Source organism: Aristolochia californica, unplaced genomic scaffold (assembly GCF_029961685.1).
Source record: "Aristolochia californica isolate CCGP_79_NKW_82.1479 unplaced genomic scaffold, dmAriCali1.0.hap1 SCAF_6, whole genome shotgun sequence".
Taxonomy (NCBI): Eukaryota; Viridiplantae; Streptophyta; class Magnoliopsida; order Piperales; family Aristolochiaceae; genus Aristolochia; species Aristolochia californica.
Window position 1 is genome coordinate 36,315,925 of NW_027182257.1, and position 17,227 is coordinate 36,333,151.

Consider the following 17,227-nt stretch of genomic DNA (forward strand, 5'->3'; position numbering starts at 1 on the left):
CTGGAGTACAGACGTTCCAAAATGCTACAATGTCAATCTGGAGAATAACATTTCAAGAAAGTAATTCACAGAAAATTGACAATTGAAAAATGGGCTGAGACTCAGTTATTAAAGTTGGGTTGTTAAGTAAATAATACTCATCTAGAATACCCTGTCAATTTAATTGACCCATCACAAAGATAAATTTTATGACATACAAATAATTTGTAGTATTGGTAATAAAAATTTATTAAAAATAAAGCCATATTAGTGTTATTTTCAAGAAATGTTGAAAAGATATTTTTTGTAGAAATATGTCTCTAGGGACTATTAGTGCCTCATTTTTTCTAAAAATTATATAATTTTCTAAGTAAGATTTTCCTACCAAGATGAGCTAAAAAAGGTATATAAAATTTTTGAATAAGTATTTGATAGTTGATGCTTCGTAGCAATTTTGTGTTTGACATTTTATTTGATTAAAATTTTATTGATAAGTATATTAATATATTAGATTGATTATTAATTTTTATTTATTTCCCTAGAAGAGGCAATAAGAGGGCCATTTAACTTTCCTAATAAAATTTTAAAATATTTCTTGTAATTTTCTAGTAGGTCAATAATTGTAAGTTTTTTTTTTTAAATATGTATCCTAGGAAAAACATTTCTAGTTTTCCTAGAATATAAATTTTCAACCAGGGGAACTAAGGAGGCCATAGTAAATTTATGGCCAGATTTAGAAATTAAAAAATAAGCTAGACAACATTTGGGGTAAAAAAGATTAATATTGGTGCGTTTTAATCCATTATCGAGATTCAATCCCGAACTTCCCCTATCATTCTTTTTTTTAAATGTATGCATAATTTTATATATAATTTATTTGACATATATTTTATGCAGAGAAAATGTAAGTTGAAGCTCGAACTCGGTTAAAATTATTAGGCTCGAAGTCGATTACAATTTTAAGCTCGAGGCTAGGGTTGGCTCGAGCTAGAGTTCAAAATATTTAAATCAAATTCGGCTCGAACATAGGAAGGTTCAAGCTCGGCTCGAACATAGGAAGGTTCAAGCTCGGTTAGATTCGATGCCGCCCTTATGCCCAATTTTATGTAGAGGTCATGCCCAATTTTATATACAATGTATGCCCAATTTTATATATAATTTATTTAATATGTATTTTTTGAAAATTTTTAAATGTATGTTGGAGCTCGAATTTGAGACAATGTAGTTTTTGAAAAGTTTTAAATAAATGTTGAAGCTTGAGCTCGACTAGAACTAGGTTAAAATTATTGGGCTCGAGCTCGATAACAATTTTAGGCTCATGGTTGGGCTAGGATTGAGCTCGAGTTCGAAATATTTAAATCAAGCTCGACTCGAATGTAGGCAGGTTTGGGCTTGGCTTGGCTCGGCTCGATGCCACCCCTATGTACAACTATATAAAACAATTACTTATTCTACCATGCCTACCAATTTCTGCCTAAAGGAGACTCTCCTAGTTAGCACTAATAGCTAGCAGTACTCGGTTTGTCCCCCGATCCTCTTGAAATGTTTCAATATATGTGTGAGCGAACTCAATAAGTTCTATGCCTAGTCACAAATAAAACAACAACCATATAAAGACTCCAAAGCATAATCATATCCAAAACTTGGGTATATTTAATTTAGAAATCATGCATATCTTAAACTACTAGCTAAGCCCGTATATTTATACTTATGCATGTCTCAATCCACAAATACCATGAATACTGTCTAACAATAATAACATTAATTTAACATGGAAGTTTGTAAAGACATTTAGCATAAATATGGATCCACTTCAACTTCCATTATTTAATCATAAAAATTAATATACTAGTAAACCTTACTATATGGATATCTCTTGTATTTAACAAAGTCTTTACCTCTTAACACTATTGAAACACAACCTTTTCAAAATTTCATGTAGTTTCATTTTATTCATAACTTGTACCCTTACTAACTTCTCAACTAAGGTCCTTTTTCATGTAGTAGTTATTCTACTCATACTCATATACCCTCATCGGTTTCGCAACAGTTTGTTTAGCTCATACACTCATACTCTTATTGGTTTCTCAATAAGGTCCTTATCTCTCATGTAGTAGTTATTCTACTCGCACACATATACCCTTATTGGTTTCCTAATAAAGTCTTTATTCCTCATGTAGTGGTTGTTCTACACACACACACCCTTATTGGTTTCCCAATAAGGTCATTATCCCTTGTGTAATAGTTGTTCTACTCACACACACACATACCCTTATTGACTTCCCAATAAGGTCTTTATTCCTCATGTAGTAGTTGTGTTAATGTGTCAATGCCCACCTCTCACAAGTTACCGTTAATGTAGTGTATTCACTGGCCCCCAATTTTGAGGAGCGCCAATATCGATAATGAGTAAATTAGTTAGCAGTACCAGCTTAGACGCTGATGAGGTCAAATTGTGACCGCAATGGTTATTTGTGAAGAAACTGTAAAATGAATAAAGAAGACGGGGGTTCGAGGTGTCAGTCCCGACGGGGGTCCGGGGATTGCCGATAGGACCTGGCCTGACGGTATGCCCTTGTCATGATTGCATCACCCAAGTGTGAACGAAGGAATCTTCATGAGGTCATTTTCGTAGCCTACCAACATGATTTGGTAGCCGTCTGCCAACTGCCATTGCGTGCAGCCATTGCGTGCTGCAACACACTTATAAATAGAGGTGTTCTTCAGCAGCATTGGGCAAACTCCAGAATCATAGCTCTTCCTTGCTATTCTGTTATAGCTTCTTCTTGTATTTCTGTTTAGTCCAAAAGCCATTGAAGCTCTTCTAAGAGCGTGTGGTGGGACGAAACCATATTGTATTTCAATAAGATCAGTGTTGGCTTTCTTCTTGATTGTTGTTTAGACATTCCTGAGAAAATATTGTTGTTTTTTCTACATGGTATCAGAGCTCTAGGGGACTCATAACAACAATCATCTGTCGTAAAGTACAACATCATGATTGATCCTAAGACTAGTAGTTCTTCTGCTAGTTCTGGTTCTATACCAGCAATACGTATTCGCCCCCCAGCTTTCACAGAAAGCAAACTTGATGGCACAAACTATCTTCTGTGGAAGTTCAAAATCACTACTGTTCTGGACTCCTATGAACTTCTTGATATAGTTTTGGGAGTTGATGCTGAACCTGTTGCTGTCACTGATGGAGGAAAGACCACTCCTTTTTATCCTCAGCTTGTCAAAGATTGGAGAAGGAAGAATGCTGATGCACTTTGTGCAATTATCACAAGTATTCAGGATTTTGTCCTCACCCTAATTCAACATATTTCGAAGGCAAGTGAAACATGGAACGTAATAAAAAATCAGTATGAAACGAGGAACCAAACTCATATCCAAAATCTGGAAAATCAACTTGTTGCTGAAAGATTAAGTGAAGATGAGGCAGTAGAGTCTTTTATTACTAGGATGAAAAACCTACGTGATAAAATGGCTTATGTTGGTATAGCCAAGTCAACAGAGGAACTTGCTCAAAGATGTATTCGAGTGTAGCCACAAAAAATTGACGGCCTAGTGATAGCACTCAATACACAAGTTTGTGATCCTCCGTTAACCACTGAAGAATTCTCTGCCTTATTGATGGAGGAGGAGATGAGGCTAAAAGGTAGAGACAATCAGTTTGACTCTGCCTTCACAGCAAAAGCAAAGGTTAGCAATGAAACAAAGAAGAAACCAAAGAGAAAGAAGTTCTTTGGATCGTGTTATTACTGTCACAAGAAGGGTCATGCTGTCAAAGATTGTAGAACACGAATCCATGATGAGAAGAACGACACGGTGAAACAAAACTGGAAGAATAAAGAATCGGCAAATTCTGCAGAAATTGAGCTTCCTTTGTTCACTGTCACAGAGGAATCATGTTCTAGTGCTCATGTACAACAAAAGAGTACATGGGTGTTAGATTCTGGAGCTTCCCGACACATGACCAACAAGAAAGAATTATACGACTCTTTAAATCCTCTACAACAACCAATGAACGTGGTGGTCAAAAATAATGTGAGAGGTCCCGTTAAAGGGATAGGCACCATATCCATTCAGTTCGATGATGGAGAAAGTAAGAAGAAGGCGGATGTTCTACTTGTTCCCCAAATATCAAGAAACCTATTGTCCGTAGCTGTACTTACGGACAAAGATTTGGAGGTTCGGTTCAAGAAAAATGAATCTCTTATTCTTGGTAAAAATGAGAACATAGTTGCAAGAGGCATCAACAGGAACAACCTTTATGAAATCAACTCACTTTCTACTGTTGTTGATGCCAAAATCAGTCAACTTTGGCATGAAAGATTCGGACACATTTCCTTTCATGTGTTGAAGGAAATGCAGAAGAAAAATATGGTGATAGATTTGTCTTCAATTGATGTAATTGAAGAACCTTGTGAAGCTTGTATGCTGGGCAAGCAACAAAGAAAGTCATTTCCCAAAGAGAGTCAAAACAAATCAAAGACTTCTTTAGAGTTGGTACATGCTGATCTCTGTGGGAAAATGACTACAATGGCGTTAGGAAGATCTTTCTACTTCATATTGTTGGTCGACGATTACAGTAGAAAGATGTGGGTGTACTTCCTTTGGGATAAGGCTGATGCTCTTGCAAAATTCAAGGTGTGGCATAAACAAGTGACAAATGAGAACGCAACATCTGTGAAGAAGCTTCGTACAAATTGTGGGGGAATTCTCTTCTGCTGAATTCTCTAGTTACTGTAATAAAGTTGGCATCAAACGCCAACTAATTGCTCCACATACACCAGAACAAAATGGTGTAATTGAACGACGAAATCGAACGGTGGTGGAAATGGCTCGGTGCATGATGAAAGGTGTTGGGCTACCAGAAATGTTCTGGGGAGAAGCAATAAATACATCAGTGTATGTCCTCAATCGATGCTCCACAAAAGCATTGAACGATAAGACTTCGAATGAGGCTAACTATGGTACGAAACCTTCTGTGTCTGATTTAAGAAAATTTGGGTGTGAGTGTTTTGTACATATTCCCAAAGAAAAAAGAAAGAAATTAGATGACAAGAGCAAGAAATGTATCTTCTTGGGTTATAGTGAAGAGTCTAAAGCATATAGACTCTATGATGTAGAAGCCAAGAAGTTAGTCATAAACCGAGACGTGGTGTTTAATGAGTGACCACTCTCAATGGAGGATAATGATCCTGCCATATTTTCACCAACCGATGAAGTAACTCACTAAGTGCCTGCCGAACATCCAGTAAGTGATGATAAATATATTTCTATTAAAAAAGAAACAACAAGCCAACCTAGTGCACCTCCACGGAAGCCACAACCAAAGTGGGTGCACCAGCTCTTTGATGACAGAACTCCAGAAGTTGAAAATGAAAGCCCTTGTCCTGATGGGCTTAGACGATAAAAAAGAATAGAGGAGCTGAACAAAGTGGGACAACAACTTTTGAACATGGCTTTGATGACTCAAATCATCGAGACGGTAAAAGGACCAGTAAGTGTGGAGGAAGCCTTGTCAGATCCAAAATGGAGAGCTGCAATGCAAACGGAGTATGATTGTATCATAAAAAATGATACTTGGGAGTTTGTTGACAAACCTCCTAACTGAAAGATCATTGGCAACAAATGGATCTGGAAAACAAAGTACAAGGCGGACGGTACTCTTGAAAAATATAAAGCACGCCTTGTTGCACAGGGATTCTCACAAATTGAAGGTTTTGATGTTGATGAGACCTTCGCTCCAACAACAGAGATGACAACAATTCGGGTAGTTCTTGCAGCTTTTGCTCATTACGGGTGGATGGTACATCAAATGGATGTAAAGTCTATCTTTCTAAATAGGCAACTTGAGGAAGAAGTCTACGTGGCACAATCACCAGGCTTTGAACTACCAAATGCAAAGGAGAAGGTATGTAAATTAAAAAAGGCCTTGTATGGTCTAAAGCAGGCACCACGAGCCTGGTACAAACGTATAGACTCTTTCTTCTTGGAGTGCGAGTTCTGTAGAAGCAAATCTGAAGCAAACTTGTATGTTCTTTGTGAACATGAGAAAAGAGTCATTGTAGTACTCTATGTAGATGACCTTGTAATCACTAGTGACCATGAAGACAACATTGTGAAAACTCAGGAATGATTGAGCCAAGAATTTGACATGACGGACTTGGGCCTTCTTCATTATTGCTTGGGAATTGAGGTATGGCAAAAATCTTATTATATCTTTATTTCTCAGGAATGTTATGCTCGAGAACTGTTATCTACTTTTGGCAGGACCGAATGTAACCCAGTAGTCACCCCAATGGAAGTGAATACAAAGCTGTCAATCAATGACCCCTCTGAACTGGTTGACAACAAGCTCTACAAAAAATTAGTTGGAAGTTTAATCTTCCTTTGTAACACAAGACCTGACATTAGTTATGTTGTGGGAGTGCTCAGTCATTTTTCTAACAATCCAAGAAAAACGCACTGGCAAGCTGGAATGCAAATCCTCAAATATCTCAAAGGTACTTTAACTTTTGGAGTATCTTACACATCAAGAGATATTTTATCTAGGTATTGTGACTCAGATTGGGCTGGAGATATTGACATGAGGAAATCCGTTATTGGCTACGGATGCATGTTTGGAAGTGGTATCATCTCATGGGCTAGTAAGAAGCAACAAATAGTTGCACTCTCATCAACCGAAGCAGAGTACAAAGCTATTTGTGTAGCAGCCTGTGAAGTTGTGTTGCTATGACACATTTTGACTAATATAGGTATTCCTTTGGCTGAGTCAACTACCTTAAATTGTGACAGTCAAAGTTGCATAGCTATGGCGAAGAACCCAGTATTCCATGCAAGAACTAAACACATAGAGATTCGGTATCACTATGTAAGAGAACTGATTGAAGAGGAGATCATATACATGGAGCACTGCCCTATAGAAGACAAACATGCATACATTTTTACCAAAGCATTAGGGAGTGTTCAGATGACCAAGCATCTTCGTGGCTTGGGCATTGGCCCAAGAACATAGTCCAACAGAGGTGAACATTGAGGGGGGGGGGGGTGTTAGTGTGTCAATACCTACCTCTCACAAGTTACCGTTAATGTAATGTATTCACCGGCCCGCAATTATGAGGAGCGCCAATATCGATAGTGAGTAAATTAGTTGGCGGTATCGGCTTAGAGGTTGATGAGGTCAAATTGTGACCGCAATGGTTATTTATGAAAAAACTGTAAAATGAATAAGGAAGACGGGGGTTCGGGGCATCAACCCCAACGGGGGTCCGGGGACTGCTGGTAGGACTCGGCTCGACGGTATGCCCTTGTCACGATTGCATCACCCAAGTGTGAATGAAGGAAGCTTCATGAAGGTCATTTTCGTAGCCTACCAACATGATTTGGTAGCTATCTGCCAGCTGTCGTTGCGTGCAGCCATTGCCAATAGCCATTCCGTGCAACAGACATTGCGTGTTGCAACACACTTATAAATAGAGGTGTTCTTCAGCAGCATTGGGCAATCCCCAGAATCATAGCTCTTCCTTGCTATTCTGTTATAGTTTCTTCTTGTATTTCTGTTCAGTCCAGAAGCCATTGAAGCTCTTCTAAGAGCATGTGGTGGGACAAAACCATATTGTATTTCAATAAGATCAGTGTTGGCTTTCTTTTTGATTGTTGTTTAGACGTTCCCGAGAAAATATTGTTGTGTTTTCTACAAGCACATATGCCCTTATTGGCTTCACAATAAGGTCCTGATCTCTCATGTAGCAGTTGTTCTACTCACACACACATACCCTTATTGGTTTCCCAGAAAGGTCCTTATTCCTCCCTACAGATGAAGCATAGCCTTTTCTAGAGTTAGACACAATAAGTCTATAAACATAATATTGGCCAGTCAACAAAACCTCAATCCATGTTCATAAAAAGGTCATGATTCCCCACTTGGCGTCCCAAGTGAAATTTACATCATCTTATCAATATCTTACAAGATCCATCTATTTCTCCTTTGGACAACCAGATGATGCCCTGATTCCCCACTACAATTGAGGCACAATTATTTTTCCTCTCTTGGTCACCCAATTGAGGCCCAAAATCCTCTATGTAGATAGGGCACATTATTTTTCCTCTCCTAGTCATCCAACCGCTGAAATTGGGCTGCAATTATGGGTGACATCAAGTCAAGCCAAACTCAAACTTGTGTAGGTTTCAGCTTGGCTTGACCATAATACTTCAAGTTCGAGCTCAAAAATTGTAAATCAGTTTGAGCCGAGTAGGATTCGAGCTCAACATGCATTTAAAAGTAAAAAAAATATAAAAAAATAAAGAAAATATATTGATGAATTTAGTATCATTTAACAACAAGCTCTCACAGAGGAGTCCGAGACTTTGCAATGGAGCTTACTAATGTATAATAACCAACATAATAGACCTAAAAGAAAGACCAAATGCCTTCATCAATAGTATTTATTCCATTGACAAACAATAACATTAGATGTTGAGGGACCCAAAAGGGATGAATGATCTATTGTCTTAGAGGTTTGAGGTAAATAAGAGCAACTATCAACCAACTAAAGAGGGAGCTGAACAAACCTTATTTCAAGTTTGAGTTGAGCTCGAACGGTTTGCGAACATGTTTGACTTGGTACCACCCCTAGGTGCAATTATTTTGTAAGTATATGCAGAACCCCATATGCCAAGGGTCCAAACCTTATGGTTAGTTTTCAAGAACGTCCACAGTTCAACACTCTTACAACTAAGGTCAATTTCGACCATCCAATTTAGTCTATTATAAGACTCTTAGTCCAAGTCCCAAATATTTTATCCACTATTATTGTTATAAATTCACAAATTGACTCATAACTATAATTCAACATGGCTAACCTAACATTTCTAGTTATTCAAGAAGACATACAGACTAATTCATTAGGATTCCAATCCTAATTTCGTAGAATATTGTATTCCTCGTAACTTTTTTCGAGAGTTCTCAACAAAGGAAAAACCTCTAGAATGTTATAGACATTTTTGTATAACGATGCAAGGAAACTAAGGGCAAAGATCAATTGGGATGTAAGTTGACTTCTTAGGCTTCTCTATGTTAAAGAAAACAAAAACTTAGAATTACTCTTACACTATTGTTCACTCAATCCCACAATCTTGTACTTGGTACTTTTATTAAAAAAATATATTCACCCTAAGATTTTTTCAGCATATACTTAGACTTTGTTAAGTTCATGGATGGTCCACTTTTTGTTTGTCAATAAGATAGTTCATAACAAGACTTGGTTGACTATCATTATGGTTGAGAAATCACTTTTTAAGTAATAAACTCCTTGGGCAAATTCTAAAACTAAACAGGAAACCCTTGCCTATGTCGATGAATTCTTTGGACTCATTCTAAAAAAGGGCTTTCTCATAACAAGAAAATTTTGCTTATAACATACTACTTTAGTATGATATGAAGTCCTCAGAGAGCTTCTAATAAATTCTCCAACTCATTACCATGTAAGACAATATTTTCAAAACCTTGAACCCATTACACTGCTATTTACCTAAATGAAACACAACTTCATCGAGTTCAACTTTTCCTAGTTTAAATCAAAACTACCAATTTCATAAATGAAATTCAATATACTTTTAATCTTGTTCAAAACAAAAGAAGTATGATCTTTAGAACCTAACTAACCCTAATCTAAAATCTCTCCACTGACTTTAGAAGTTAACATGAATTTTGTTTTAGCTCCAATTTCCATGATTTGGTGAAAAACAAGCCTCTTCATAATTATGTATGGCTGAATTTCAATTTTTTTTTGTAAGTTCTTATATATCGATTGTTTAGCTATGAATTTGATGCTAAAACTTCAGGCATTCAATTTCTTAAATTCATTTTTAGTGCTGGATTAAATCTTCCCTTGTTCAATACAAAGTTTAGTTCTCGAATCAATGAAAATCTAAAGTAGGGTTTGAAGTTAATTGTTGAAGGAAAAGTGATAGTTTAAGTTAGCCTTCAATCCCACCTTTAAGTGTGTTATTTTCATGGGTCAATCATCGATTTTTCTACATTGACACAATGTTTAATTGTTGGAATTGATTCATTTTCAAATTTTACTTGATATATGAAGTCATATTCTTCATAGAGTTATTCTACATATATTTAGCCATACCTCGTGAATTTGTGTTGATTCTAATTCTGAAATTGTGTGTTTGCATTGCTAATCTCTTGAATTAATTAAAAAATAGAGTATTTTTAATTGATCTAGCATGGCAAAAATCTCAAATAGTTCTTCTTATTCCTCATCATAGGTTGATTTCAGCAAGCATGATCCCTTGAGAATCACTACAATTCCTCTCAAAGGTTTGGGTAACTACTTGTCATGGTCTTAATTCGTCAATAAAATTCCGATAACTAGAGATGTTGTTGGACATTTAAACTAGCCACATATGCATGTTGATGAAACCATCCTATCACAAATGTTTGAGGGAAGATAACTCAACTATCAACTGTCTTATAAATAGCATGGAAGAATAAATTGCAAATAATGTTGTTCACATGGAAACAACTAAGGAGATTTGGAAAATATATCTTTAATTATATTCTACTCCTGATAGTCTTTAAAATATTTATGATATAATTCGGGAGATGTGCAAGACAAAGCATAAACACAACTTTCATGAATACTTTGCTAGCTTTAGAGGTCTATTAAAGGAATGGAAGGTTGCTCAACCTTACCCAACAAATATTGCAACACAAGAAAAACAAAGAGAAGATCTGATTTAGCCATATGCCTTGCAAATCTACAGCCTTATTTAGGATTCTAGTTAAGAGATCCTTAACTCAACAAGAACAAGTAGAAAATTCAGCAATGTTCTCCCAAGGAAGGTGGAGCAACATCTATGATAGAGGGAGAGGAAGAACTGTTGGTGAACCCACTTCCAACTCCCCAAAATAATCATTTGGTTAACAAGTGCTAGAATTTACATGGTAAACTAAAGTTTTTCAAGGCTAATCAAGCCATAACTATTACCACAATAGCCCCACTATGTGTTACCTCTTATCATCCCAAAGGGAAGATGGTTCTAACAAAAAAAGATTATGACTTATTTCATAAATTTAATAACTCAATGGCTCCAGTACAAGTGCCACTAGAGCTACGATTGCTACTAATAGTATGTTTTCATTTATTTGATGTTCTAGTCCTTCATCCTAGATCATTGACTCAAGTGCCTCTAAACATCTTAGCAGTAAAATAGATAATATGTCTTCCTTGACCCCTTGTACTACGAACAATATGTATTTATTATAGAAGGGTCCAAACTGAAGTTCAAGGTACTGGTACGTCCACTTTATCTCCCTCTCTTTCACTTTTTAATGTTTTACTTGTAGCTCAATTCCCACTTAATCTTATGTTTGTTAACCAGTTAACTAAAAGGCTTAATTGCTTTATTACCTTTTCCCTTCTCATTGTGTTTTTCAAGACATCAAAATGAAGTAGGTGATTGGCGGCGGCCATGGGAGAGAAGGTCTCTTCTTTATGGATCCAACAAGTTTGATAGTCATAGCAACAATCGATAAAGATACCATATAATGACATAATAAGTTGGGTCATCCTTCCCTGTCAAGTTTGAAATTATTAGTTCCCTCGTTAAAATATATTTCTCAGTTATCTTGTGAGTTTGTGAGCTTGGGAAGCATCACCGTGTTGTGTTTCAGCCCAGGCAAAATAATATATCATCTAGTCATTTCTCTTCGATTCATTTAGATGTGTGGGGACCAGTTAATGTCTTGAATATTTCACAATCTAAGTATTGTATGATTTTTATGGATGATCATACAAGGGTTACTTTTGTTTTATTTGATGCAAGATAGACATGAAGTGTTTACTATCTTTAATTCATTTTGTGCTATGGTTAAACATAATTTATGGGTGTTTACCCTTAAATATAACCTTGACGGTACTATGACCATGTAGAAAGCTAGACTGGTTGCAAAAGGCTATACTTAGTCTTGTGGTATTGATTATGAAAAAACTTTTTCTCTGATAACCAAGATGAATTTTGTCCGAGTTCTTGTTTCTTTGGCGGCCAATTCTAAATGCGTTATATATCCATTGGATGCTAAAAATATGTTTCTCAACGATGACCTATCAAAAGAGGTCTATATGTGCTAATCACTAGGTTATACGGTGGAGGGGGAGAAGGTTGGTCGCCTAAATAGGCTATTTATGGGTACAAACAATCCATTCGTGCTTGGTTTGACAAATTTACTATTGTGGTTAGTCACATTTGGTTCACGAGATGTGAAAGTGATCACTCCGTATTTACAAAAAAATATGCAAAGGGTATGATTTTTATGGTTGTTTTTGTTGACGATATTATTATTATTGGGAGTGATACTAAGCGTATTCAACAAACAAAAAAAGAAATTAAATAACTAATTTCAAACCAAAAACCTAGGACTCCTCAAATATTTCCTAGGTATAAAAGTTTTACAATCTTGTCGTGGCATTATCTTGTCTTAGAGGAAGTATGTTCTCAAATTTTTAAAAGAAACTAGAATGCTTGGATGTAAACCCATTTATATACCGATGGAACCAAACGGTAAATTGTGTGCTGAATCAGGGGATATAGTTGATGTTAGAAGATTCTGATTTCTGGTGCAGGTACAGATTGGGCTAGTTCTCTTGATGACAAAAAATTAATTTTTGGTTGTTGTACACCTAGTGGAGGTAATTTAGTCACCTCGAGAAGCAAAGAATAAAATGTTGTGGCTAGGTCAAGTGCCAAAGAGAATATAGGCCATGGCTCATGCAGTAAGTGTGAACTATTATGGCTAAAATCCTTGATGACAGAGCTCAGGTTTTAGACAACTTAGCCTATACAACTCCACTGTGACAACCAGACAACCATTCACATTGCAATCAATCCATTTTTTCATAAAAAGAACCAAACACATTAAATTTGACTATCATTTTTTTCGAGAAAAAATGCAAGCATGTGTCATATCCATGCAGTTTGTTCCTAGCAGGAACCAATTAGCGAATATTTTCATAAAAGCTATTCCTCCAAGTTGGGGATATTTGATATTTTTTGCACCAATTTGAGGGAGTGTTGAAGTAGTATGAGTGTCATCTATTATAATTAAGTGAGTGGGGGCATAAGTTGTACTTATGATAGATTATATGTTACATTCTTTTTACTCATGTACTAGATTTCTACCCTAAAACTATAAGTATCAAGCTAATGGGGAGGGCGTAAAATTCATGCTCTAATTCCTCACTTTCTTCATCTCCTTTCTTGCCTCAGGTGCCTACCCTTCTCTCCTTTCCTCCTTTCTCCTTCTTTTTCCTTTCTATTCCCCTAAACCTTAGTTGTTCTAAGTATGAAACCCTAGAATCTAACACTAGAGCAGGACTATGGCTCACACAATAGTAGACAAAGGGTTATCAATTTCTTCCGTGAGGGAATACAACAAGCAACTAAGCAACGCAACGTAGATCCATAAAGGATTTTACAACAACTAATCCTTTGCCACGCAAGCTTCTCTTAACAAATGAGATAAAGAACAATCTTGCATATACAAGGTTTGACCAAAGCCTGCAAAGATTACTTAGTAAAATTATTTAAAATTATTGAAAATAAATTAAACAATGATTTAGCTTTATTATTTTAAAATAATAACTCAAAATATATTCCAATTTTAATTAAATTGATATACTTATTTATTAAATATAATATAAAAAATAGGTATAAATTTTAATTTTAGTTTTATAAATAGTGAGTGGTTATTTTAAAAGGTTGAATTAATATAAATATGAAATTATTAACTTAATTTGAACATTTTTAATACATTTAAATAAAGATATATTATTTTTATACAAAAATTTAGTTATATGACAAAGATGCAAATATAATAACTACTAGTTTGTAACTTTGATTAACTAAGATTCATATATAAGTTATTTAATAAATTCAATTACCTATAATAACAACAAATTATATTCTTTAGAAATATAAAAAATATTAATAATTTTATTTTTAAATTTCTTTTTGAAAATAAATCTAAAATATTTTATACAAAAAATAACAGAATTCAAATAAAAATTCTATAGCTTGGGTCATTTGTTTAATGGTTTCCAAATGTAAAATTTTGGGTTCAAGGTATAGGGGAAGTGTCCCTAGGTTTCTTTCAACCACAACGAAATTACTTAATGACCCTAAATCAGCCGTCCGACCCTGCCGTCTTCCGGTTCACAATATCGTTGGTTCCCAACTTCCAATTCGAGGCATCCACTAAGGGTAATTTCGTATTTTGCGTTGCCTCGAGCTTACTGTCTCCTTCTATATATTCTAAGATGAAAAACCCTAGCCCTTCCGCTGGCTGATCTTCACTGAAACGAGAAGGCGTTTGAGGAAGCCGCAAGTCTTTCACAACAAGCAACCATGGGGCGTATGCACAGTCGCGGGTATTTTTCTTTTACTCTTCTTCTTTTCATAAGTTTCTTCTTCGTTCTTATTTGAACTGTCGATCTTAACCTGTATTTCTCTCTCTTCTACTGTCGTTTTGATGGTTATTTTTTCTCGCTCAGGAAGGGTATCTCGGCTTCGGCCTTACCTTATAAGAGGACCCCTCCGAGTTGGCTAAAGATCTCCTCTTCGGATGTGAGTTCCCCGTCTATTATACTTCAAATCTTAAACCTTTTTAGAGAAAGGTCATGGCTCTGAGCATTTGTAATGGCTGCCTGCTTTTTTTTGCTGTGCAATTTTAGGTTGAGGAGAACATTTGCAAGTTCGCAAAGAAGGGTTTGACGCCGTCTCAGATTGGTGTTATTCTTCGTGACTCTCATGGTATTGCGCAGGTTAAGAGTGTCACTGGTAGCAAGATATTGCGTATCCTGAAGGGTCATGGTGCGGTTATCTATGTAGTTCTTTTATTTTTTTTAAATACGGTGTTTTAAATGCTGTCGATGTTTTGATTTTTATTTACCTTTTTTTTCTTTATTAGGGCTTGCACCTGAGATTCCAGAGGATTTGTATCACCTGATTAAGAAGGCTGTGGCCATCCGTAAGCATCTCGATAGGAACAGGAAGGACAAGGATTCCAAGTTCCGACTGATTCTCGTTGAGAGCAGGATTCATCGGTTGGCGCGCTACTATAAGAGGACGAAGAGGCTTCCCCCTAACTGGAAATAGTGAGTTCATTTCATATCTCCTATTTTCTCCTTGTTATTTAACTTTTGGCTGCTCATGTTTTTGTAATTCTTATTCGGAGAAATGTTTTGTAAGATAAATGCCAGTTATAGTGGGGTGCAATCCTGCTTATTTGTTTATATTGCTAGGTTTTACGGAAAGGGGACTTTAAGCAATAGTAGTGCTTGAATGGAAGGGTTTGTGCAACTGTGTTTCTGCAGTATTGACATTGGGTTCTGGTTTGATCATTTTTATATGGATTTGTTTGTGTTGTTATTATTAGGTGTTTGTGTAAGTGTTGGTAATTCACCTACTGTGTTTAGGGAGTTTTTGGCGTTTGATACAGAAAAATTGAGCCTCTTTTATTGTCAAGTTGTGCTTGAGGTTGAAACAGCTAAACATTATGCAGTTTTATGTATAAACATTCTTATATGGATTTGTTTGTGTTATTATTATTAGGTGTTTGTGTTAGTGTTAGTGTTGGTCATTCACCTACTGTGTTTAGGGAGTCTTTGGCGTTTGATACAGAAAAGTTGAGCCTCTTTTATTGTCAAGTTGTGCTTGAGGTTGGAACAGCTAAACATTATGCAGTTTTATGTATTAACATTCTTATATGGATTTGTTCGTGTTATTATTATTAGGTGTTTGTGTAAGTGTTGGTCATTCGCCTACTGTGTTTAGGGAGTTTTTTGCACTTGATACAGACCTCTTTTACTGTCAACTTGTGCTTGAGGTTGGAACATCTAAACATTATGCAGCTTCATGTATAAGCATTTTTATAGATTTGTTTCTGTTATTATTATTTGGTGTTTGTGTAAGTGTTGGTCATTTGCCTATGGTGTTTAGGGAGTTTTTTGCATTTGATACAGAAAAGATGAGCTTCTTTTATTGTCAAGTTGTGCTCGAGGTTAGAACATCTAAACATTATGCAGCTTTAATCATACATAAAACATGTGGATAATGTCACTCCTAGTTTCATTGTTACACTTTAAATTACACCATGAGGAGTGTAATGCTGTGTGTTTATACTCATATTTTATTGCACCTATTTTTTCTTCACAGGATGAAGGAAAACTATTATATATGCTGCGTATCCAGTGATAAATCAGTGCTAATCCTTGTATTCTGCTGTTTTATTTGTTGTCACAGTAATGCCTAGTGGAATTTTCTTTTGCTAGGAAGTTTTTTTTTTCTATCATTGGCGGATCGATATTTTTTCATTAACAGATACTTCTGGTTATCTGCTCTTAATTATGAATTTTTTTCATTGCAATGCTGGTTATTTGAGTTGTTATTGTTGACTTCAAATTATTTTAGTTAATTTAATTTCAAACTTGATAGTTCTTTGGTTTAGTTGGGCAAGTAACTTTTTATGCGATTTTTTTTTTTGCATTTTCCATGTCTTGATTGATGAGTTTTTTGGCTGGCCGATGGTTGAAGATTTATGCTTTACAATTATAGCTATCCCTGCATGACTGAAATTGTGCTTTTTCTCACTTTGCAGCGAGTCGACCACTGCTAGCACCCTTGTGGCATAAGCTGAAATAGTTTTGGATGATGGTAGAACATTTGTGAGTCTGTACGCGGAGACATGCAAAATCTTAGTTACGAGTTCTGAATTTTCTAAGCTTTTAAGTCATAAACCTTTTTTTTTTTCTAATGATCAATGGTGTGATAGATATTGTTATTTGATTTAGTGGGAGGTTAAATCTTTAAATTTCAAGTATCTTAGCATTACCGAATCTCTTTAACCTTAACTGTTCCTTATTGAGCATCACTTCTTCCAGACAAAGTAATGTAGATGATCTCGGGGTAAAAGAACGGATGTAGGTTTTGATTCCTCAACCCTTATTGACCCAGAAATTTGTTACAAGTCAACTTTTCAACTTCGTATCGATCGAAATTGGAGACTGCTAAAATTTAAGATGTTTATCATGGGTGCCAAGTCGGTTATCTCTACATTAGAAATATGAAGAGCTATTGTGTTTGAAATAGTATCTCGGTCCACCGATTATGATCAATGAATATCTTAGTTGTCTGATCGTTGGGTTGAGATGACCTTGTACTTTGATAGATC

At 35.8% G+C, this 17,227-nt stretch overlaps 1 protein-coding gene across 1 annotated transcript; it reads left to right on the top strand.

The window, feature by feature from the left end:
* The first annotated feature begins 14,339 nt into the window (after window positions 1–14,339).
* On the top strand, window positions 14,340–16,873 carry LOC137933988 (small ribosomal subunit protein uS15). The gene is made up of 5 exons (XM_068778150.1): window positions 14,340–14,426; window positions 14,550–14,622; window positions 14,730–14,868; window positions 14,966–15,152; window positions 16,655–16,873. The coding sequence occupies exons 1-5, from the start codon at window positions 14,404–14,406 to the stop codon at window positions 16,686–16,688; spliced, it is 456 nt and encodes a 151-aa protein (XP_068634251.1). The 5' UTR covers window positions 14,340–14,403; the 3' UTR covers window positions 16,689–16,873.
* The last annotated feature ends 354 nt before the right edge of the window (window positions 16,874–17,227 follow it).

Excerpts from the sequence above, each read along its gene's own strand:
- LOC137933988 (XM_068778150.1), top strand. The coding sequence starts at position 14,404 with ATGGGGCGTATGCACAGTCGCGG. Across the intron at positions 14,623-14,729 it reads TAAAGATCTCCTCTTCGGAT|GTTGAGGAGAACATTTGCAA; the intron begins GTGAGTTCCCCG and ends GTGCAATTTTAG. Across the intron at positions 15,153-16,654 it reads CTTCCCCCTAACTGGAAATA|CGAGTCGACCACTGCTAGCA; the intron begins GTGAGTTCATTT and ends CTCACTTTGCAG.